Source organism: Passer domesticus, chromosome 15, assembly GCF_036417665.1.
Source record: "Passer domesticus isolate bPasDom1 chromosome 15, bPasDom1.hap1, whole genome shotgun sequence".
In the NCBI taxonomy this organism is placed as follows: Eukaryota; Metazoa; Chordata; class Aves; order Passeriformes; family Passeridae; genus Passer; species Passer domesticus.
This window is the reverse complement of record NC_087488.1, coordinates 13,070,684-13,095,293: the sequence shown is the minus strand read 5'-3', so window position 1 is coordinate 13,095,293 and position 24,610 is coordinate 13,070,684. Positions and strand designations below refer to the sequence as shown.

The following is a 24,610-nucleotide window of genomic DNA, read 5'->3' as shown; positions in this document are numbered from 1 at the left end:
AACCCTGTCCACATGTGCCACATCTGCATGTCTTAAATCCCTCCAGGGATGGGGAGTCCACTGCCTGTTCCAATGCCTGGAAACATTTTGGTGAACAAATTGTTCCTAATACCCAACTTAAACCTCCCTTGGTGCAATTTGAGACCATTTGCTCTTGTTCTGTCCCTTGTTCCTGGGAAGCAGAGACCGACATCCTCCTGGCTGTCCCCTCCTGTCAGGAGTTGTGCAGAACCTGAAGGTTTCCCCTGAGCCTCCTTTTCTCCAGGCTGAGCTCCCCCAGCTCCCTCAGCTGCTCCTGGTGCTCTGGATCCTTTCCCAGCTCTGTTCCTTTCCCTGGACAGGCTCCAGTTCCTCAGTGTCCTTCCTGGAATGATGGGTGCTGACACATTTGCAGCCCTCCTGTCTCTGCTGCCCATGGGGCTCCATCCTCCCCTGCCCCAAGACAGGAGACCCAAGGAGCTCCTTGAGCCTCCCTCAAGCTCTGCTGCCACCAGGCTCATCTCCAGGGAGCCTGGTTTCATCCCTTTCCTGCTTCAAATCCAGAGCAATGCAAGGGAAGAAATTCCCCAAATAGGAAGTGTTTTGAGTAGCAAGGAGGTTGTGCCAAGCTGACCTCTAAAATTACAGAAATTGGCTGCCTTCATTTCAATTATGGTTTATTTGCACCTTGTAACACCCTGTGAAATCATTTAGGTGTTGGCCTGTTTCAGAACTCAATATATTTGAGCCCATTAAAGAGGGATTCTGTTTTCCAAACACATGAAATAGTGTTGATAAACATACCCATTAGAAAACCAAAAGCAACCTGTTTGGCTGGGAACAGCCTTCCAGAAATGCTGATCCAGCTACCAGTATTTTTCTCATCTTTATTGATACACTTATTATTTACACCCATCTATGATGCTGGGTTTTGTAATTGCTGGTGGCTGCAATTCTCCAACATTAATCTTTCTCAAATGATGTGGAGTTACTGTATTTATTTTAAACCACCTCTGGTTATGCAGATCTCAAAAATGTCATTTCATGCATCGCCATATTTGCACTGTCACCCTGATCCTTCCGTGTTTACAGCTGTAGTCTCAATGGGACAGTTCACAAATCTCTCAGCATACAGACAGATGATCAGAAGTGTCAAATTACTGCAGCTTAGAGAGTCTCCATGAGTCACCTGAGCCATGACAGCTGACTCTGTGTATCCTCTTAATCTGCTCAATTTACCGAGCAAATCATATAAACTGATTTATCTTCAAGGTTGTCACCAAAGGCTTATAATTATGTAGAACAAAAATAATTTAAGCTACACATTATAGTCTGCAACTGGAGTGAGGAAAGAACAAATGCATCGTTACTAAATCTCACAACACCCTTTAGTTTCTATTTTAGATTTCTAACAAGGACCATCCTCCTCACAGAGCTGTGGCTTTGTTCTCCCCTAGAAGGGAAGTGTGGTCATAGTTTTGGATTCAGAGCTGTTAATATTAAGATGAAAGCTTTCCAATAACTTCTCCAAAGCCAGAGAGCACTGAAGCAGGAGTGCTGCTGTTTCTGGAATGAGGGCAAAGTGAGGAACTGAGCACTGGGCACTGCTGACTCTGCTTGGGAGCCAGTAAGAGATGAAAGTCAAGGCAGGTCATGGAACAGGACATCCCAAAAGCTGCAAAGAAGCCACTGGAAGTCCAGCAGCCCTTGATTGTGTCATAGTGAACCATCTGCAGTGTGAAGTGGTTAAGCTAACAGCTCTTGAGAGAAGTTTCTCGAGGTCTGCTCTGCACCTGTGGCTGCACAAATTATCTTGAGCCTTTCCTCAGCACCACCCTGAGAGGCCTCTGTGCCTGGCTCACAGGGAGCTCCAGGATCAGCCAGGAGCTCAGTGACAGGAGGAGGGAAGAGCAGCTTCAGGCAAGACAGAGACTGGGTTTTTACCTTTTTGCTTTAACACAAAAGCTCACATTCTGGAGACCAAGCTGATAAATGCAGCCCAGAGCCCACAGCTGCTCTCTGCTTTGCACCAACTCAGTGCACACTAAGGATGCAAACCCATGGATGGAAAGCACTTCTGGGGAAATGGGGTGCCTGACAGGTAGGCTGGAACATCCCTGCTCAGGTAGCACAATGATGACAAGTCTTACAAAGACACTCTGTTCCTTTTCTGAGTTAGCTGCGAGGAAAAAAAAAAACAGCTCAGGAAACCAAAAAATCTCTAGAAAGGTTCGTAGCAAAACAAAAATAGACCAGGGAACTCCCAGGCAAGCTGTGCCTTTGCCACTTCTCTTAGGCTGGTTACTGCAAATATGATCAAATCCATGGAAAGGCCTCCCGAAAGAAAAGCCAATTTATGGATCATGGCTTTAAAATGGGCAGGGGAAGATGGGCTGAAGAAATGATGGATGGAAAGATGAAGAGAAAAAATGTGGAAGGTAAACTGAGAGAAGTAAGAATCAATAAGGAAGTAGTAAACATTTCTACAATAAGGCTGGAAAAAAGGTGGAGACTACTAAAAATATAATTATCAGCACTGGAAATTAATCCTAGTACTTTTTGCTGCACATTTCAATATTTTCCACTTCTTTAAGTCTTCTTAGCACATCATCTTTCATTCTAATTCTGGGCTTTTCTCCTTAAAAGCCAATGAAGCCTTGCAAACAGATTTCATCTGTGTAAATGGATGAGAAATACATCTCCAATGTCTCTTAAGTGGTTGCTTGCTTTCAGTTCTTTACTCCTTTACTCCTGTGACACTCTCCTTGAAGGACTTTTCTGTATTAGAAGGCACTGAATGACAATTAATTTAGTGCACTTATCACATTTGCACTGGCTAGATACTCTCCAGATTCCTGAGCAGGGATAATTCTGCTCTCAACAAAGGAGATTCAGTATTTTTGGTGCAACAGTAAGAAGATGTTATTTAATAAGTGAAAGTTCTTCCCAGGAGATTAAAATGAAAACCATGAAGAATTGGTTGAGATGGCACATGGCTACAAAATTTTATTTGAAGTTCTGTTTTCCCTCAGCACTATAATTCTGTGTGACAATTTGAGCATGAATCTGACTATAATGCAAACACTTATGATGATTAAAGTATTTAGATGAAAAGTCTTCCTAATTTAACAGACATTTTTGACATGAAGAGAGGCGTAGAAATCTACAGTTGGTGTTTAAGGGGAAAAAATGTGAATATATCTTGAAATCTTCATTTCCTGGTCACCACACTGTTGAACTGTTCACATTTTCAATGGCTATTTGGACAAATTAAAGCCAAATTTTCTGTTACAGTTTTAAATAGTGACCTTATTCTTTCTGCCACTGTAAAACAAAGTCTAATGCCATTTGCTGTGTTCCCTGTTTAGTGATTCTGATTATACATTAGATCTGTGCACAGGAACAAACAGCAGTCAGATAAAATCAATGCAGCAACAAGATTCCTGTTTAAATGAAAAGCATCTCAACTCTGCTTTGCCATGCAAACAATCACTGAGTGGTACTTTTTCTCAATGTCTACTTATGATGCAAGAGAAAATGGGAAAATCGATGCCCTTCAACAGAGGGAGCATCGGTGTCTCTCTGCAACCACAGCAAACGACCCATTCCTGTTCCTTATCACAGCCATGACACTCTTGTAGAGCTTAAAAAACACATTCCCAGAAATGTCAGTCAGCAGTGGAAACCTCTTTAGGGATCCTTCACTAGGAAAGAGGTTATAAAGCTTTTCACAAATGGTTCTTGTGCTCTACGCATAGACCGAGAGAAATCTCCTGGGATATTGATTGGTTTATTCGATCAGAAAGCAAAAAAGTAAAAGTATATAAATATAAAACCCCCTGATAACAGCGAATTTCACTGGAAATGCAACTTTTTGAAAAAAACTCTGATTTCTTTGAGTTTGATCATACAATTAATTCTTTTTTCTAATAAAAGAATAATTTTACCCAGATCAATCAAAAGGACTCACAAGATATTAAGAGATTTGGAGAAGGCTAGAAGTAAAGTTGTTCAAGATATTTCATTCTAAATAAATTTATCCAAAAGATCTTGCACTGGGGCTTAACAGAAGCTACACAATGTACACATTTGCCACTGATGGTAATTACATCCTGCTGTACATCTTACTGATCTTGAGTACATTTGTAAATGAATGGTGTAAGCCAATTCATTTATCTCTGAAGTCATTAACTACTTAAGACTGTTCAGAAAGCTACGAGAGAGCGTTGCTAAGATTAAAAATAGCATGGTTTCATGTAATTTTCAACGTCAGTATCGAGCATAAAAAAACTGAATGAAGGGTTAATTTGCACAAGGAAAGAAAGCCAAATAAGAGATGACACTTGGGCTATGAGACCATCTTCAGGCTGTGGAAAAAAAATGGAATATATTTTCTCATAGCCCTAAGAAGAGCTTACAGCTGAAATGTCTTGTCTAATCTTATTGTTTATTTATAATCTGCATTTATTATCCTCTTTGCTTTTATTTTGCAGCTAACATCCTCCTGCAGGACCCTATTTGTCTCCAGATGTTGATCAGCGTACATTCTTTTTGCTAAATGTCTTCTGGATCTAAAGCCTTTTTCATACTGGGATTTGGTAATCAAACCCTTTTCTATCTTCCCTGCTTGGGTGAAGGCTCCTCCTGCAGGAATAAGAACTGACACTCATTGGAGTTACTTTAAGGACACTTTAAGTTACTTTACATTGGAGTTATTTTAAGGACAATAACAAACCTGCAGAGGTGGAGAACTGGTCCCTTTTTGCCTTGTAGGGTTCCAATGCAGGAAACACAATGGATGTGAGGAATTCCTGGGGCACGTGGGGAAATGGGATTTATATCATCCTACTTCAGGCAGTATTTTACAGAATTATCTGAAATACATCCTGAAGTTCCCAACTCATCATTCAGAAAGGGTCAAAATCTGTAATTTCTGGGGTTGTGCAAACAGCATCATCAAGAGCCAGGAGTGAAGAGCACTGGAAGCCTTAGAACAGCACCTCAGATCTTGGAGCATCAGGGCAACATAATTTGAATTCCATTATATGAATCTAAGCCAGCAAATTTCCAAAAATCATCTAAGGTAAAATGACAATTTATGCAGCAAATGATGAAATCTTACAATCCATGTATTGCAAGTTTGAGAGAAGAAGGGAAAGAGAGAAAAGCAGAAACAGTGAAGAAAGGAAAAAAGAATATATTTGTTATTATGAAATTCTTCCTATTTCTACTGTTCAAGACTTTTATTTTTCTGATTCTGTACCATTTCATTGAAGTTGCTTTAAAGGACAGTATTGTCTTAACTAAATTTCTATGCCTGACAATCCAAATGGGATTTCACCTAAGAAAATATTATTCTTTGCAAACCTTATTACTAGTTATGCTAATTTCTTTCTTAAGTTTAAATTGGGACAATGTCAGATCAATCTATAACACAGCTACCCTGGAATTAATGTTGCATTTGCCAATTTAGCAACTTTTTCATGGGTTTAGTTGATCTGTCTTTGTTTCAGTGAAAAAAAAAAAAGATGTAAAGGCTTTATTAAAAGAAAAGAAAAATCCTTAGATCATAGAATGTGGCATTGTCATAGCAGAAAGCAAAATAGTTTCCTACCTGTTGAGTGCTACAGAGGAGGCCAGGAATGCAAACAAGAAATGGTTTTAAGCCAAAGCTTCAGAATAGTTTTAAGCCAAACAATTCAGACAAGATTTTCAAACTGTTGCTTCCTCATTTCTGTTTCAGTAAAGCAATAGCAGAAATAATGAATCCAGTAAAACAGTTTCAGGAGTCACATTGTGTGACTGGTGAGAGGAAAAGCTCCCTGAACAGCCAAAAATGAATGTGGGTATTGTTTTCTGTCCTGGCACCATCAGCTTGGGGCTGGACCAGGGGAGACTTAGGGGGAGGTAATTTACCTGGTACATCCTGGGCCAGCAGAAAAAACCTCCCAGTGACAGCAGCATGTGCTCTGTGCTCAACAGCAGCTGTGCAAGCAAGTGCCAACATCAGGCAGGAGAGTCAGGAAAGGAGGAGAGAAAAATTACCCCAGTCTTTCCTTTATTTCTAAAGTCTATCTTATTAGCTGAATCTGCATACTCAAAACCAGAGCTCAGGCAGAAACAAATTGGTAAATGACACTCTCAGGAATTAAAGCAGGATGAATTTACCATTTTTTGCTGCTGCAGTGCCAACAGAATCATTCAGCTCCTCTGCCCAGGAGTGATGGCCCCTAATGAGATTCCCACTCTAGTCATTCTTTTTGTTTTTTAAAGGACTGGGATTCTAGCAGGCATATAAGCCTTTGGATTTTACCAGGCTCTGAAAGATTTGATAAAACCTAACATTTTCAGCTAAGAACCCATCAGCTGGGTCCTTTAACACACTTAGAATCAATTAGCAGGTAGGGCTTCTATTTATTCCACACTATTGTGTGGGTTCTTCCTCTCCATCTAACTAACTCATAGTGTTTTTTTCTAAATACAGAACCCTTATGTCTAAATAAGTATCTAACAATAGGTCCATACCTAATTTAGCTCAAATTTGTTACAATTTAAAGCTTTTGCACTGCCCCACACCTTGCAATGGAGTCAGCTATTAGTTAAGCCAGAAATTTCTCCATCAGAGCTACCAGTTGACAATTTGCAGAGAGGAAACCTCTTTCTAGGCAATTCAGGAGCACAGCTTGAGATTCTCAGACCATTTCTGTGGAACAACTGAAGCACAGCAAAGTAGGTCAAGCATCATCAATCCCCCCCAAGGTTCGGCAGGAAGCTCCCCAGGTGAGAGCTCCAAGACGAGATCAAAGCCACACCTCAGACTGACACACTCGAGGATCCCTCTAGGATGTTCTTCCTCACAAAAAGCTCCTGTCAAGGTTCCACAGGAGCTCAGAGCCTGCACAAATGGAACAGCATCCCTTCCTTGTTGTTGTACTTTACAGCTCCTCAAAATCCACTGTTATTCCCTCCGAAGGCGGTAATTGAAAGTTATAAGTCATAAAAACTGATTTATTCTTGCTGAAGGACTATTTAAAATGATCTGAACTAACTGAAATTTAAAGTTTAAAAATCACATCAATAGTTCTACCCTCAACATTTATTTAAAAGAGGTTTCGAACAGAGCAATATGATATAATTTAGAAACGAATTCAACAGTTGTTTTTACTCCCTCCGAGAGCAGTTATTGCCTGTCAGATAATTAAGTGACTATGCCAGTGACAGAATACACAAAGCAGCAGGGAGCACAGGAAAATACTGAAGCTTCTTGCAGTCCATGAGCTTCCAGGGAGAACAACCTGTCTAACATATTAGAGAGAGGGAGAATTAAAAGACATGATCAGAAAAAACAAGAAATCACCATGGAAACGCTCTATCAGTGTATTTCACTCTGGGTGTGATCAATTCAGATGATTCCCAGCAAATTTTATGACACGTTGCAAAACATACTGCAACTCCCTATCTCACATAAACATTTATTTAAAATCTATAAATCAAGTAAAAATGATAATATACCACGAGCAGCTACACTGAATGAACAGAAGATGTTCATGGAGCTTCATTCCTCACTGAAGAGTCACATCAAAAATCCAGCTACTCTATTCAAGCCAGACTAATGTGTATGTGCAATTCTAGACACATTTGAAATTTGTTTACTTCAATTATGAGACACTTCTGAAAAGAAAAGCAAATACCAGGTTCTTGCTCATCTTTAGACAGGAACAAAGTGAATATGAAGATTTGGATTGTTGAATTTTGCTTCTGAAGCAAATGTCATCATTCAAAATATCAAGATTCCTCAAAAACTACAAGATGTTTAACACTGTAGGCACACAGGCCTGTGAGATGCAGAAGTGGCTTTAGCACGTGGATTTTGGGCACAATCAGGGTGGAATCCCAGTACAGGCAGTCCCTGAACTGAGCCAAGCAGCCCTGTGCCCACACCTGGGTCAGGCCAGGCAGTGGCCATGTCCATGGGATTTCCAGGGGCTGTGGGGAGACAGACACAGGGCAGCTCCAGGTTTTCCTCGCTGTCTCCCACTTCAGGGCAACTTCAAGAGAGAGTATTTCTTCCATTTCTCATGGCATTATTTACATCTATGTTTTGTAAATCAATTTATTGATTTGTTTTAATCTATTCCTAAAAATTCTGAAGAAATTTTGTGGGGAAAAAGCTGCCAAAAACCTTCAGAAAGTTAGGCTGAAACACCAGAAACTGAAATTGAAACCCCAGCACAAAAGTTACTGTTAAGAACACACCAAATGTTTTTCCAGAGCAGAGCAGTTTCCCTTAATCCTGCCAGGAAACAGTCACAGAATCCTAAATCCCAACACCACCCTAACGTGGCCACCACAGCCACCAGCACTGTCTGCATGAGGCCATGTCCTGCTGTTGAGGTATCTGGGAACAAGGATATTTTTTGAGGGAGCATATGGTTTCTGACAGAAATGAAGGTGTTTCCTCAGAGGTGAGCTGCTGTTGTAGCACCAGGGATGAATTCCTCTCCTCAGAACACAGAATTAACCAGCAAATTTGGGTCCTGTGACTGCTTGCTGCAACACTCCACACATCAAGAACATTTTTCTGGAAGCTTCTGATTACCATGGAATTCTTCTTGGAGATTTTTTTTTTGCCACTGATTAAAGATAATCACAAGAGGAAAACTATGGCTACTAATTGTTGAAATTGTAAGGGAATATATTGAGATGATTATCGACTTAATGAAGCTGGCATTGAAATACATTTTCCTGATCTGCTTACTCTGTGTACTGTCTCCTAACTGGATAATACTCTGTGATTTACTCAGCCTCAGTAAATAACAGACTGATCTCTCTTGTTTGCAAATGACAGCAAACATAGTTCCAGGAAAAATCATAAAACAAACAAGCACAACATGTAATGCAAGTATCAACCATTTTGGGCTCCGTGAAAATAGGCTTCGTAGAGAAATGCTTGTTTCAACATACTTCAGCTTGATGCCAATTTGTAATTACAAATCTCATTCTGAGCTATTTTATTAATTAAAAATAATATGGGGTGAAAATCTTATATTAATGCCTTTTTTCTAGTGCAAATCCACACAGATTGAGTAACAAAGATAAGTTACATGCATCTTCTGAGGAGGAAAAACTAAAATTATCAGTGAAAGCAGTCCAGCCCTTCCCCTAAATTCAGTCAAGGTTGTTATCCCTGAACAAATTTTTGAAAGTATTTTTTTATTATTTGCTTTTATTTACTCAGTGCATTGAGAATAACCCATTTTTCCACAGAAGGAGCACAGAGGGAAGAGATTGGGTTTGATTTCCTCCCTCCGGTCTATCACGACTATTCAAAATTCTGTCTGTGAACATCCACTCTTCTACTACCCAAATGTATTCCAGCTTCACTTCTCATCTTCACATTACAAATCCTCCTTTCCAGGCACTGGAAATTTTGCAGCATCCATGTCAAGCCACTTCTGATCCCGTGATGGAGAGAAGATCACCCTTGCAAGGAAAAGCAGCCCTAGTTCTGCTCTGGGAGGGCTCCCAGGGTGAGGATGACGTGTGAATCCAAAGCATTTCCAAGTGTCTCCCAGAGTTCATCAGGCAGCTGTGATCTTATGATCCAGCTAACCAGGATTAGTTGTTCTTTAAACAAACTAAATGTAGCAGAAATTACTCTTGTGGGACAAATGATCTGTCTGTAACAAACACAGATGACGTCAAAAATTAATGTTGTTCTTCATTTTCACAGTGTATACAGAAGAAATTAACTCTTGAGTTCCACAGATGATCAGTATGTAGCAATTCTTGGCTTAAATTTAAAATTAATTATGTTCTAAATGCTGTACACATATTAACTAATTAACCTCACAAAATGTGAAATAGATTTGTAGGCATTAGCATATGCCCTGAAGCATGAGATTTCATTACCTTTACCATTATTTCAGCTTTCAGAAAGATAAGTGTGCACAGTAACACAGAGCCATCCAAAGGAAAAAGAGGTGGTTTCCTGCAACCCGAGCATTTGATTTGAAATTCTTCCAGGAGCTGAGAAATTCCAAAGCTTGAGTGCAAACACAGAAATGAACATTTATGTAGATACACCAAACACATCACTGGTACAACTCATGGTAAAAATCCCCAAACAAACCAAAACCCAAAGCCCAGACCATTTATTTTTGTCTTCCATGATGCAGACCCTGTGCTCGATTTGGAAAGAATAAGATGAGCCATTCACAGAGGGAAATGGCTCAGGACAATTCTGATATAAACCAGAGGGTAAGCAGATCTTCTGTGACTCTCTGTAATGGTTAAAAGATTAAAGGACAAAGAGCTTCTTAAGTGTGACTCTATTAAAGGAGTAGGAAGTGTTGGAACAGAGAGTGAATGTCAAAGGGAGAGGGCGCACCTTCAAAGCTCCCTCAATGAACTCAAAAATGTAAATTTAAAAAACTTATTAAAATACTAGATTTTATATTAGCATTTATAAAGTACAAGCTCAGAGTTCTTTTCATAATTCTGGTAAATCCCTTTTGCAATTTAATAAAAAAGAGATTCGACATTTGCATTTGAGGAACGACCCAATGGATTCTTTTTTTTTTTTAATAAGATCTGCATGGGAGTTAAAACTGCAACCTTGTGGAAAGTACTTTGATGCTATACAAAGGGAGGGTTTATTACTGTGTTATTTCAGAGGTGTAAATGAAGTATTAGGAAATTTAAAAGTTTAAATTATTCAGAAATCACCTGGAAGCTGGTTGGGTAGATTGGATCTGTTGTTGTGCTGACTCCTTTCCATGGTGCAGGTGCTCTTTACCCTTACAGAAAGTTACAGAAAATCTGAAGTGCATCAATAGAATGTGTTGCCTTTGCTCTTGTGGAGAGCAATCCATCTGTGCCACCTCAAACAAACCTACTGAATGAGCAAAAATGTGCTGCACTTGATGAAAATGAGTATTTTCCTACAGGAATGATTAAAATTCACACCTACCATTCAAAGGATGTGTTAGAGCAGATTAAGGGAATATCCCATGGGGTGCACCAGGTTTCAGAGGAACTGACAGCACTCAGACACCCCACAATTCACTAACAGAAACCTCCCAGCAAGGAAAAGAGAGCTCTAAAAGCTGATCCTCAATCAGAAATTTTCCTACTGATGAAATAATTTTGCTTAAACAATTCAAAAATTCAGGCATGATGTCCAGATCCTTTATTCATCCAGCATCACACCTTCAAGGTTTCACCAGAAAAAGCAAAGTGTGTTTTACACACTCAATTTTCTACTTTATGCTTGGGATTTTTTCCACTCAGGAATTGTTTCATGTATAAAAGTGGCTTCCCTAAGAGACAAGAGGATGACAACTGGAATTGTACCTTTATGAATCTTGATTAGTGAACCTTTCAGCACCATAAAGTCTTTTATTTAGTGAAATTAGCACTGACAGCTATGGATTAGAAACTATCAGCCGTTCTAGTATTACAGAGACACTTCTCTCTTCATTTCACTGCAACAAGAAGGTTTTGCCAACTCCCTGTTTTTATTGAATTATGAGTGGCATGTTAGTTTATTTCTTGTGTTGGAATATTTCTTTAAATCAACATACAGTAAATACCTATTTACAGGATTTCTTCAAGGTGTTTTCACTGCTTCTTCTAAAATAAATTAAAATTTATTAAAAATAAATGAGTTTACACTTCAAATAATGCTGTTTAAACCATAATAGGGTGTAGTCAGTACCAGATCTAGATCCCAGCAAAGCAGCTGTACAATATTCTCTGCTCTCACCCTCTTGCTGTGCACCCTCAGCCATTTCTTACCAGTTATTTATCAGCCCCTCATGCAGCAGTTTTTTAATTACCTGTGAGTGCAGAAAAAAATCCATCTGTGTGAAAATATAGCTTGAATTGCTCATAATTATGCTAAATGTGAACAAATTATTGATAAACACTCTGACACAAAGATATGAGGGCAGATATTTTCTTTAGAAAGTGGTTTTTGTGGCAAATACTGCACCAGTGATTACATGATCTGAAATCAGCCCTGCGAAAGCTCAAAAAGAAGCAAGAACTGAGAATTTTCAAGGCACTTCCACTAAACTTCCTCCCAGGTTAGATCTGGGACAGAAAGAGTCACAACCAAAGATACAAAGACTCACTAGATTTGCAGCAGAATTAGAAATTCCGTCATTAGGGGGTCACCCAACAAATCAGGGAACTGAGTCCCTTTATCAAACAAATAATTAATTAAACAAATTAATTCCCTTAATTTATCTGAATTTAACAAAGATCCAGTGCTTTAGCAGCTGACAAGCAGAGATAGGCAGTGGTTTTTTCCTGATTCTGCAGTAGCTTTATGAGATGTTTCATGTTAGTGGAAACTCCTTAGAGATCATGTGGGAGCCTGGAAAAATCAGCATTTCTCCCCATGCACCTCAGCACTAGCTCTCCCCCTATTTTGTAAGACAAATATTCTTCAATTTAATTCCAGCATGTTTATTAGTAAATATGATCTGTTTTGCCCCAAAAGGCTTCCTTGTAAGCCAGCTTCCCCTGTGATGATAAAATCAGTAACAGAAGATGGGAGAAGATGAGGGTTGATTGTTTGATGGAAGGTCTGTGAGTAGAACAATTTTTCAAAATTTGAGATTTGTCTTAAATGGCTGCCTCACTCGGAACCAAAATAATGCCAATCTCCAAAATAATGATTTCCACTCTAAAGGAGTTGGAAGAAAAGAAAAAAAGCTGATACATATTCATATTAACACTACACTCAATTAGTTGCCCAGTTACTCCTTTTGATACTGAAATACTCCACACAAATCTGCAGCAAAACAACATTTTCAAATCCACACTGTTACTCCTTGCTGATTTGATCAATGGGGTTTAAAAACAGAGGTGAAATAGCAGGAATTAGGAGAATTTGAGCTCTGGAGCAGAAGGATGAGCTGCAGGCTTGGGAAAATGTTTATTCTGGGGCAAAAGGTAAGAAGTATGAAGGAAATCAGATTTTGGAAAGCAGGAATTCTGGGATAAGATTACCAAGGGAAAATGCTGCACCTGAAAAGTGGGAGCCTCCACCTCTTTTTAGCCCCTCAAGGCAGGGCATTTTTCCATTCTTTTTTGTCAGAGCCCTAGTTAAAACACTAGTCAAGACACTAAATGGAAACATCCAGTATTGACTGCACATGATGGAAATTACTGACATTTCCCTCTCCCCATCATAATATTTCTGCTAAGTTGTGAAAAATATGAATAAAGACATAAATGCATTAAAATGAAATGTATATGGAATTTTTAAAGTGTATTATGAGGTTGTTGCAGCAATATCTGTTGGGTAAACAGAAAATGCAGCTGTCTAACAACAGCCATTGAAATGTGTAAGTATCCCAATAAACTCTGCTTCTTGTGGCTGCTGAGGCCAGTTTCAGTTCCCATGGAAACAGATGATGGATTGCCAAAAATGAGATTTGATGTTTTAAAATAATCAGTGATTTGAACTAGTGATTACTATGAAAGTATTGCAGTCCTCTTGCAGCGAGGAGGTTTTATGCTGGGAGCAGGGAAAGAGCACATGGCAGCTGGCAGGCAGCAGAAGAGTTGTTAAAATTCTTGCAAATGGTCGTGGCTGCTGAATGACAGCAGCAAATGCAGTTTCTTGAAAAATCATTGAGTAAAATCTAGCAAAACCCCATTTTATAAAGTGAATAGGCTTTGAGGTTTTAGAAAAAATACAAGGAATATTGTAGTACAGCCCTTAGATGCAATGCTTTCAAGTGCTTTTCCTAAATAAGGTCTCCTTTAGACTTCAATTCTGAGAATTCAAGGAGCCAGGCACATACAAGCTTGAAATTGCTGGGTATTTGTTCTCCTGTTATTCTCAATGACACATTAGGTCCTGATTCTTCAAACAAGCAACAACAAACAGAAAATGCTGGCAATGTTCAGTTTTCCAGAGACTGCAGGGCAGTTCCAGGGGGGACAGAGGTCTGGGGTGGATCAGTGGCAGTACAGAGAGTTTGCTGTGAGTTTGGGTTGAGAAACTCAGCAAGATTTTTTGGGGAAGAAACTAAAGAAAAGTGAGGGCCACACTCCCAGGAGACTGACACTCCTGGGAGGTGAGGGAAGGAAGAGATTTCCTCCAGCATTTCCACTCCTTATCCATTCCCTTTGCCCTGCTCTGATGAAAAGCAGGTTGATCTATTCCACTCGAGTGGCAGGAATTTAGAGAGAAAAGCAAAGAGAGAATTTAGAGAGAAAAGCAAAGAGAGTGAAACTGAGCAAGCACGTGCTGGCTGTGCTCACCCCAATAAACATTTGCCTTGTCTATGTCTAGAATTGGTCCTTTCATGTAAAACAAGGGATCTGTGTAATTAATACATAAAAACAGCCACAGGTGTGTATTAAGGAATAAAAGGTAGTGCTAACAAGCAGCAGATAAATAGTTTTCACACAAATTTTGGCAGAATTTGACTGTTTTCTCACTTCTAATTGCAAGATGACTTCGCAAAGTTTCACCAGAGCCAAAAATGCCTCCTCTCACACGGATCAGCCTGACCCATGGAAGAGCAGACAACACGTTTGCAATGCTTTAAATTCATTTGGAACCTGTTTGGTGAAGGCCAAGCACTGAGCAGCTCCACTCCCCACTCTGGGATAAGGCACAGGCTGCCAGCTCCTGCCTCTCCCTGCAGCACTAATTAATGCAAAACTGCTTCGCTTTTGCTCCCATGTAGCAAATTCTTTAAATTCAAGTTGAGTACTGTTAACAAAGTAGACTTGATGCAAATAAACCACAAAAGCCACAAAACATCCCCAGAGTGCCAGGTTCTGTGGTTTTGGGGTTTTTTTTTTCTTCCTGAATCACACAGCAGTTTTCACTATAAAAGTAAATCTGCCAAAATGAAAAGCTTTTAAAGTATTCCACATAAACCTGTATCTTAAAGCTACAAACTTATATGTCTTAGCACCTTTTCACATCACATAAAAATCCACTGGAATCATGAGGCAAGACAGAATTTGTCCTTTCCTGCATAGAAGGAAAATTAACAATCCTTTGTAGTACAGAGCCAGAAGTACTGACAGATACCTTTTACTTCAGTCAGTTTTGATTAATAAAAGTTGATTGGTAAACATAAGACATTACCTTTTGCTATATTTGATAATGCACAAGCATTTGCATGTATTTCCATAAAAGCAGAGATATGTGAGGGGCCACAGGAGATAAATTGTTCCCAGGGATTTGAGAACAATTGCCACTTTTTAAGTATAAAGCGATAGTTTTCTTTTGCATATTTGTTCTTAAGAATGACTGCAACACTTTTAAATAGTCTTATCTTGGCCGTATATTAAAATATTTCCATTTGTAGCCAGAGTAGTTCAAAGATTGACAGAAAAATGGTTTTCCACAAAAGCACACTAGTTACTAAAGGATTATATTCATGATTTTCCCTAATAGCATCTTTAGTTCTGATTAGAAAATGCAGCAGATGCAAAAAGTGAGCCTCAAAATACGATGACAACAAGTCTTCATATTTACCCACCTCTAGATTGAGGATGGTTTTTTTTAAAATAATATATAATTCACTTTCAAAGAGTAATGCTATTAACACTTCTTTCACAGTCCATATTTTCTTTCTCAAAGTACATTTGTCCCCAGAAAGCAACAAACTCATAAATCAATTTCACTGCTAGCTGTGATAAGTAAATCATACTTAGAGCAAAAAAGGTTTCCTTCTAGTGACACTTCCATTGCCTTTGTTTTACAAATTCCAAATCTATGATTAATAAGGGTAGTAGCACACAAAATTATTTTGTTCCTTATATGTGATCATCACAGGAAAAACAATATCCAACAGTCAGATTTTCCTCCTAGACAGTGATCTTTGAAGTTTTATTGAAATTTACGGCTGCTGAAGATTGTCCTGGAAGATACTGTGAGCAGCTGAGGCCCATTAAAGCACAATATTAGTTCCAAGCAACCACTTTTTTCTAGCAGAGATATGGATTTTACAGTGCTACCGTAATGGCAGCAACTTCCCCTGGCTTATGAAAAAAACATACATTACAAAACCCTCTGTGGTTTGTGGTCCAAATCTGTAATGAAACATATTGGTCAAATCCCAAAATGTGCCTCTCTTCTCATCAGCCCAAGTGCCTCTCCTGGGAAGAATCCCCTTCCAAATGAGCCTTGCTAAAAGGCATTTTCTTTTGGCAGCAATGTTTTCTTCCTGCTGTCCCTGTCCCACCTCCGAGGGCCGTGCTGCTCCCACCCACCCTGCACTCAGCATCCCGTGGTCCCCAGGTGCCACCTCAGTTTCCTCCCCCTCCATCAAACCAAACAACAATCACCCCAGGAAGATGAGAGGTCTGAATAAATTAATTTCTGACACATATGTTTGAAACCTGTGGCAAACAAACGATGTGCAGAGAGGAAAGCAGTGAGGTTGGATCCAGACAAGTCAAACAGCTTTGGGAAATAATGCTGGGATTTGCTTCCCTGGGGTGCTGCTGTTTCCCTCTGCTGAGCACGGTGATACCCACAGCAGCCCTGACAGACAATGATGCTCACACAGCCCCTGACAGCGCCAGCACTCCTCAAGCTGAGCACTCCAAGAGATGATGGGAGATTTCCCTACAGTCCTTCATACCCACACAGGCCTTGGGAACAGCACTGAAACGACTGGAAGATGATTCCTGGTGCTGCCTGTTCCTCCAAACTGAAGTTACTCAGTGCAGAAGTTTGGTTAAATAAATTCATTACAGAGTGGTGGTGACGAATTTTAGTTTAAGGGAATAATTTAATTCTAGCAAATTTTCTTCTTTTTCACTTACTGACCTTAATGTGGAGCCTGTGAAAGGTACATACAGATAAACCAAATATTATAGGGCTTTTTCACATCTTATTGCTGAGAAGTCTCATTCTATGATATTACCAGACAGGAGATCTGAGAATTTTATTTTTTAAATTATTGCTCAGCTAATACATTGTAGAGTTGACAGTCTCTGAATTTATTGTTCAGTAATGATAATTATCATGATCTTAATGAAAGTATTATCCAGTGTATGTGAAAAGTAATTATGTGCAACTGGCTTAAGTTGTATGACAGGCTGGTATTTGCAGAGAAATGCTCTGTGCCACTAGAACTGCTCACAGAAAAATGAAGTAGTGTTTGTTTTAAAGTGAAAAATATATACATGGCACATTAAGTCAGCTGCTATCATCAAAGCAAAACCTAATCTAATGCTATTATCAGCCCGAAATTTGATGTATTATTCCTAGATACTTTAATTTTCCTCATATTTTAAAGCCTACTTAGCTACAACTACTTTTTTTGAGGCTGCCATTAATACACTTACATTTTTACTGCAACAAATGTCTAATAAATTTCCACCAGCTTTGCCTGTTTTCAAAGTATTGTGAGTGTCCAAAACCACAGCAAGTCATGAGAGAATTGCTTGCGCTTAATGTGTTTTAATTTCCATGATCTGCCAGCAACTTCAGTCTCTAGGAGTTAATAATGACCAAATCCATGCAATAATGAATGGACGTGAGTGCAAAACACAGATATTAATCCATGTGCAGTCCAGCATTCCTGCCTAGGGGGATGAAGTGCACTTTGAAGCCTTTCGGTTCCTCAGGAGTTAATGAAGAGACTAAATGTCCATCCTGCTGAAAGGGACATCCCAGGAGTGCCTTTATACACCAAAAATGAACTTTCCTGTTTTGTGTCAGACATAATTCCACTGTCAAAAGACATGAGTTAATATTCATCTAACTGCAGCTTACATGGGGAAGAGCAGTTTCACTGCAAGGAAGTTAATGAAGACAGTAATAGCGTCTGCATAGAAGTTTTCTTCTTAAAGAAAGTGAATTAAATGAATTGATGGCTGGAATGAACCTTTTCTCTGAAAAATGCTTCACTTAGAGAAAGGTAAAAAACCCTCTAAGAGTACTAAGAATTTAATTCCTCAATGCCACAAGTGAAAGGCAATTGTAGACCTTGATGGTGCTACTGTCCTTTGTGCCTCTCCAAGGTACTGTTTGTGCTCGTGTAAAGAAAGTTAAATGTTCTTTGGTTTTAAGCCTGATGAAGTACAGGCAGGCAAGGCAAGCAGAATACTTGATATCCCAGAGCAGCAATTTCTTTTGATGCAGTCACCTTTAGAGAGCTGCTAGTTTTGGTAGGATGTGCAGGGAAACAGACAAAATCATCCCATCAGTCAAGACCCTGGATAACAGTGCAGCTGTAACTCCACATTTCTCTGCTGGTGTGTTTGGAAATGAATCTGTCTGGGTGTAATGTGAAGTCTCTCCTAGAACTTCTTGGGGAATGTAGAATAATAACAAACACCTGAAACCCTAATTCTTCTCCTTGCTCATTTTCTCTTGTTCTTGATCTTTTAGTCTCCTCTCCAATTTTCCACTTCATACATTTCTAGCACATACAGAGCTTAATTCTGTTCTAGAAACACCTCTTGGAAATACCAGGCTGAGGCTTTTGTGACAGAGAATGCATAAAGCCAAAATGAATGTACACCCACACTGCACTAAGCAAGGAGGGGATGACAGTGACTTTTAGGACTTAAATTTTTAAACACACACCATCATGTCCCACTGACTCTGCTGCACATTTGTTAGTTGCCTTAAGTCATAAACTATAACAACAACCCCAGGAGTATGTGCAGGCCATTTGCTTCACATTTATGTATTATACAGGGATTTGTTGACTTTACATGCCCACTCATTTAGGAGCAACTCATCATCCTATTCCTGTTTTTATCTGAAGGCTTGAACAAAATATTACCAACACCATTAGGATAGGTACTAATATGTGGTTATTTGCTGTAAATTCCACTTTGAGTAACAACAGCACTTAAATTAAATAGTGTGCAGTTTGAAAAAAAATTTGATTGTGTCCCAAAGGAAACTTTCTCCCAGAAAATGTCACAGCCATGCATGCTCTCAGAGTAGGATCTAAAAAAAAGGTAAAAGCACAGCTATTCACTGATCTTTTCTCCCCCCCACCCTGAACAACTGACAAGGACACAAAGTGGTAGGGCAAGAGGGGATAGTTTTAAACTAAAAGAGGGTGGATACAGGGAAGAAAACTTTCCTGATATGGGTGGTGAGGCCCTGGCACAGGTTTCCCAGAGATGCTGAAAAGCTGGCAGGGCCTCTCCCCATAAGTGTCCTAAATACTGGTACAGGGTGAAGGAGAAATACATCAGCATTTAGCACCTTAAACCTGCTAGGAAAGCCTTACTGCAGAGCTAATTGAATGACATTCCTTGAAACATCTCAAGAATTTCTTATGTTTTATTCTCAGAACTAGTGTTACTTTTGATCTTTTGTACTTCTCACCTAAGGACAACTCTGTTCCCACATCAGTGAGATGAAGCCATGCACACAAACATAAGGATCATTTTTATGGCATAAAAATGGTGACCTATTAAGCACATGGAAATTAATGCTTTTGCATGAGTAACTTAACTCTACCAACTATTTGAATGAATTTCACCATCACCACAACTGTTCTCCCTATTTTTAGCACTGTTTATGTCCTCACTCCTCATGCACCACAGCAATGTCACTCCTAGAAGTCATTATTACAGCTGACACATGAAATTATGGCTGATTGATTCAGCCAAATCATTGTAAGCTTGTTTAAGAGCATTAAAAAAGCTTTGTATTGATTTAGCAATATAAGGTACTTTTAATCAGATTAAAGAGCATCGTACAAGGTGGTTGTATCAATTTCCCTGATCAGTTTAGCAGGAGATCCACTGAGATTGATGCATCAGCCTAACTGGATCACTGGCTAAACTGATCAGGGAAATTGATCCCTCCTGGTGCACAAAAAATGTGCGAAATGCACAACTTGCTCCACAGGCAAAAAGCAGCTCCCATAAGATGTTTCTCCATTTCTCACAGTTTTATATGCATCCTCTCCATGTCTCAACTTTCCTGTATTTATAGGGCTGCCGTATCTACTTCCCAAATTTCATGGGCAGGAGGATGTGAGTGGATGCTCTCTGGTTTTTCCAGTATTTTGAGACCTACTGCACACAGAGTGCTCTGATGATTGGTGTGTGTACAATAAATCTGTCACCTCCTGAACGTATCAGACTCACTGTGCACCATCTATCAAACTTCCAAGCAGGCTCACACTTCCAGCATGGGCATTTCAGCTGCAGAAGTACTCAGAGATTCCTACACAGGCCAGACAAATTTCCTCAAGCATCCCTTTTAGACAAAATTTCTGACCAGAGAAATGGAATTTGTATGGAAACCTTGAGGTGCATTTCAGCCCTGCTGTAGGCAGTGTTGCAGTTCTCCCACTTGTAAGCAGCACCACAGTTAGAGGTGATTTTACCCCAGCAATCCCAAAGGGGTAAGAGCAAGAGGAAAACACAGCAGGTGAAAATCAGGATATTTATCTTAACAAATTAACATGGCATACACAGCTCTACTTGCAATTTTCCCAAACTGTAGAGAAATCAGGCAAATCTCATGGTCAGGCACTGAAGGCTTGCCTTGGTCACTCTGCTCTGTTCCCTGTAAGGGTTCCCAGGAAACTCTCAGATATCAGGATAACAAGGCCTTGTCACTATCTGCAAATTCCTGATTTGTGTATTCTAAGCATCAACAACACAAAATTTGTAATGTGGCACAAGTGAGGGAAGTAGATCCTTAATGGTTAATAACTCAGGATTTGTCACTTAGCTCTCTTCAGGAGATTGCCCAGGAACCCATTGTTTCATCTTCCAGCTGGTTCCCATCAAATTGCTATTAAATTATTCATAAATTATTACATTGTTTCTTCACATTCCTGCAATACTAATTTCAACAGTTTCAAAGCTACTCTAATAGCAGCTTTCAGATTTCAAAAAGGCACACAGCAGTAAAATATACTGTACAGATTAGCAAAATTCAAATTTAAGAGAAGTTTTCCCTTTCTAATATGAACTCTGAAGCACTCCTGGAACACAGCAATATCCCATTACATTCATTTACTAGCACATCTATCCCTTTGAACACACGAAAATGTAATGCACAGTTAAAAACTAGCAACATTCCTGGCATTTCAACAGCTTTCTAATAAATGAGACAAGATTTAATCCACATTTTTTAATGTTACAGCCAAATTCTTCAGTCTCTGAATGAAACTGCAGACAAAAACATGGGGTGGTTCATAACTGTTTCAGAAAAGGATAAATGAGCATGCTTTGAGATAATAACTAATCAAAATGCAAGTACTGTGTCATTAGGGGTGAACTGCTAATTAGTAAAAAAAAAAAATAAATTGTTATTGTTGGAAAAAAATAATGAAAATAATAAACAATATGTAGAATTTTATTGTGAGGAAAATAGTACTAAGCATAACTCTGCAAGAAACCCCACAGATTCATGTTTTAAAAGAAAAAAACCTCAGAATTCATTAAGTTAGTGCACTCAAGTAAACGTAATTGAGAGATGAATATTCCTTTTTCCAAAATGTATCATGGAAATGAATAGCGTGAAGGAAGCTCAGACATTCTGCACATCCAGCCCCTTGTGCTGCACCAGGACCATTAAAACCACATGAATTATTTTGTCAAACTGCTTCAGAAGTTCAGAGACAGTCTTAAAATAGTAATTTATCTCAAACTTAGTATGAACACGACTACTTTATTCTCTTTAAACCTTAATTAGTGTACTTAAAATGTAAGCTGTGTTATCAAATATAATTAATCATATTTTAGGGTGGGTGTATTTTGAGCTTTAAAGTGACTTACATTCTGCTGCTTGGAATAATCTTGTGCCCGTCTCTAAACCACGTCACTTGGGGCCTCGGGTGGCTGAGGATGTGTGGGAAGTTCAGAACAGCAGCTTGTCCTTCAGTCACTGTTTTTCTCTGGTCTGTGTCCATAAAATCTCCCATGTCTGCAAAAAATTAAAAAAAAAAATAAAAGAGAAGTTTTGCTTCTCTCCATATTTCTTTTCAGGAGACAGAGAAATCACTGTGTTTCCCACCAAGCACTGGCACTGATAATTCCTCATGGGACACTAGATCACAGGACAGTTTGGAATTTGGGGAGTTTGGTTTATAGAGGCAGATGAAGGAAGCCCCAGTGCTGCTGCTGCACACAGACAGAGCAACCACGAGCAGCCCTGTGCTCTTGGGCAGTAACTCAGGGGTTTTACTGAAAATTACATTTTAATGGAGGTTTGCTTGCTTTGGTTGGAGGCTTTTTCAGATAAATCCTTAACAATAAAAAAGAAACTCCTGCAATTCAAAGGGGTGCTCATGGTGTATATTTTTTTGGTCATCATTTTGTTTTTTATCCACAGCTACACAAACAGACAAGCAGCTCTTCCACTGCAGCCAGGCCAACAGAGTCAGACGTAGGCAAGGATCCCAAACTGATCCTGGAATCCCAAGGTCATGCTGGGGGCTCTCAGCTCTTCTGGAGCGACATTTCAAGGTCAATAGTGCATCCCTAGTGTTAGAGAGCAGCTTTTAACAAAAGTTTCAATGGAAGAAATGATCCTACCCTTGCAAAACCCTTGCCTCTGCAGGCTTTGTTTCACAGGCAAGTTCAGATATCTGGGGAGACCTTGGAGAAATTCAGTGAGTGTTTTTTTCTTGTTTTTCCATTGCCTTTTCTACTGCATTCTTATCCATTAAAATGAACAGGGCTGTAGGCTCTTACTCCTTCACCCTCCAAAGAACTTCTCTGCATTTTAATTTGATTTAAACTAGGAAACTGACACATACACAACAGAGAACTATTCCAGCTTCCGTCACTGAATTCCTGTTTTTTTAAGAACATCAGGGTTCTCTACAAGTTCTGTGCTGCACAGAGGGATGCAAAGGACACAGAAAGAAATGACTACTATCAGGTCTGTGAATGGCAGGAGATGAGAAGAGACAAAACAAGAGCAGAAATTAAAAACACATGGTATTTTAAAGAAGCTTTAATCATCTTTGTGATTTTCAAGTTATTTATTCAGACATAATCAGCATTGTACTTCCTCTGCTGCTCCAGATTCCTTACAACTGTAATCAGATCAGCTACTTGAAAAGAAATTTCAAACTGCGGAGGTGGATCTAATTAACTTCACTGTTGTATGATTATTTTAGTTTTCACAATACAGGAGTTTTTAAGCCCATCCTGTAATTAAGATTTACTCAGCAGTTTTCTCACAAATATCTGTTCCCATTCAGTTAAGTAATATGTTAGCATGTGTTGAGAATATTTTTTTAATTATTTAACAAGTTCCCTACTACTTCAGATATCTAGGACATGGAAAATACCTCAGATCTTTCTCAGTGCCATTACAATTACACCTTTCAATTTTTCACTAGAGATCTTGAAGAGTATTGGGAAGCATCCTCTACTCACTGGCAAAAATAGATCATTTCTTGTGAATCCTTCTGATTTAAAAGAATAACATTTCAATCCCCACAAGTTTTGATGAGTGGCTAAGATGATTTTAGGAACCCCTTGGAACGTCGCTTTCTGGTATGTTTTGAAGAATAACCAAAAAGCATTATATGATAAAATATCAGGAACGTCACTACATCCACACAGCTTAAATAAATTAATTTAAATCAAAACCATTAAAACACAGACAACAATCACATGGCATGAGTAGCTACCCTGAGTGAAAGGAAAAGAGGGTATTTAAAACTTGTAGATCACTTTAATCTGCAGGAATAAAGTGCAAATCTGACTGGCAATTTCACTACAGAAGCCACTGATGTCACAAAGGCTCAAGACCAAAGGTCTCCCAAGTCACAAAGGTTCTGGTTTGCTTTGCCTCTGTCTTTATCAGTGAAAAGAAATGAATAAATGAATTAATACACAGAGTGCTTAATTCAGGCAGATTTAAGAGAGAATCTTTTAGCCTCCTTCAGCAATGCAGATTGAGAAATTAAATAGTGGGGGGGAACTAAAACTGAAGAAAAGTAAGCAATTGCACTTCTCTCCAGAACAGCCAAACACACACAAACCAGCCTGGAGAGACAGAGCTGTGCACTGAAAACCTTCCCCACCTTCAGAGGGGAACAAAGCTGTCATTTCAGGAGACAGAATTCTTCAGCAGCAGCAGCAGCATCAAGGAAAAGCATTCCTGTGTCTCCTTCTCACTATTGTTCCCACCAGGACTTCCTCAGGAATTGCTCCCTGCGCTGTGCCAGTACAACTGCTTGCACAGCTGGGGAGGGAGCAGGACAGGGAGGACTTGGGAGACAACTTTAACAGCCCAACAAAAGAACTGTTGCTCTTCTAGAAATTTTGGAGAGGTCTCCCAGCCCACAGCTGCTCAAACACATTTTCCTGCTGAGTCTAAAGGGGAGTGAGCTCCACTGCAACCCAGGAGGGGGAATGATTAGTGGGATGCAGGAGGAAATGGGCACATTTTTCCCTGGGACTGCTGCCAAAGCCTTGGTCCCCTGAAATCACACCTGGAGATGCAACTCCAGAGGCATCCAGTGCTGCACAAGAAGAGGCACCTCACCCTCCCCTTCCCCTCTAAACCCCCTGCTTGCCCCACACCTCACTCAAAGTTCTGTTCAATCACAGCAGCTTGCAGCAGATCCTCTGTGACCTGACAGAATTCACTAAAACTGCAGAGGAGTATTTGGAAAAATACTTGCAAGGCTCT

At 39.5% G+C, this 24,610-nt stretch overlaps 1 protein-coding gene across 4 annotated transcripts in view; it reads right to left on the bottom strand.

The window, feature by feature from the left end:
• SDK1 (sidekick cell adhesion molecule 1) overlaps window positions 1-24,610 on the bottom strand; it is a 382,991-nt gene that overhangs the window by 242,585 nt on the left and 115,796 nt on the right. For all 4 annotated transcript variants that reach the window (XM_064390819.1, XM_064390818.1, XM_064390817.1 and 1 more), the window contains exon 5: window positions 21,736-21,883. In XM_064390819.1, the coding sequence (XP_064246889.1) occupies window positions 21,736-21,883 (148 nt within the window). The remainder of the gene's footprint in view (window positions 1-21,735; window positions 21,884-24,610) is intronic.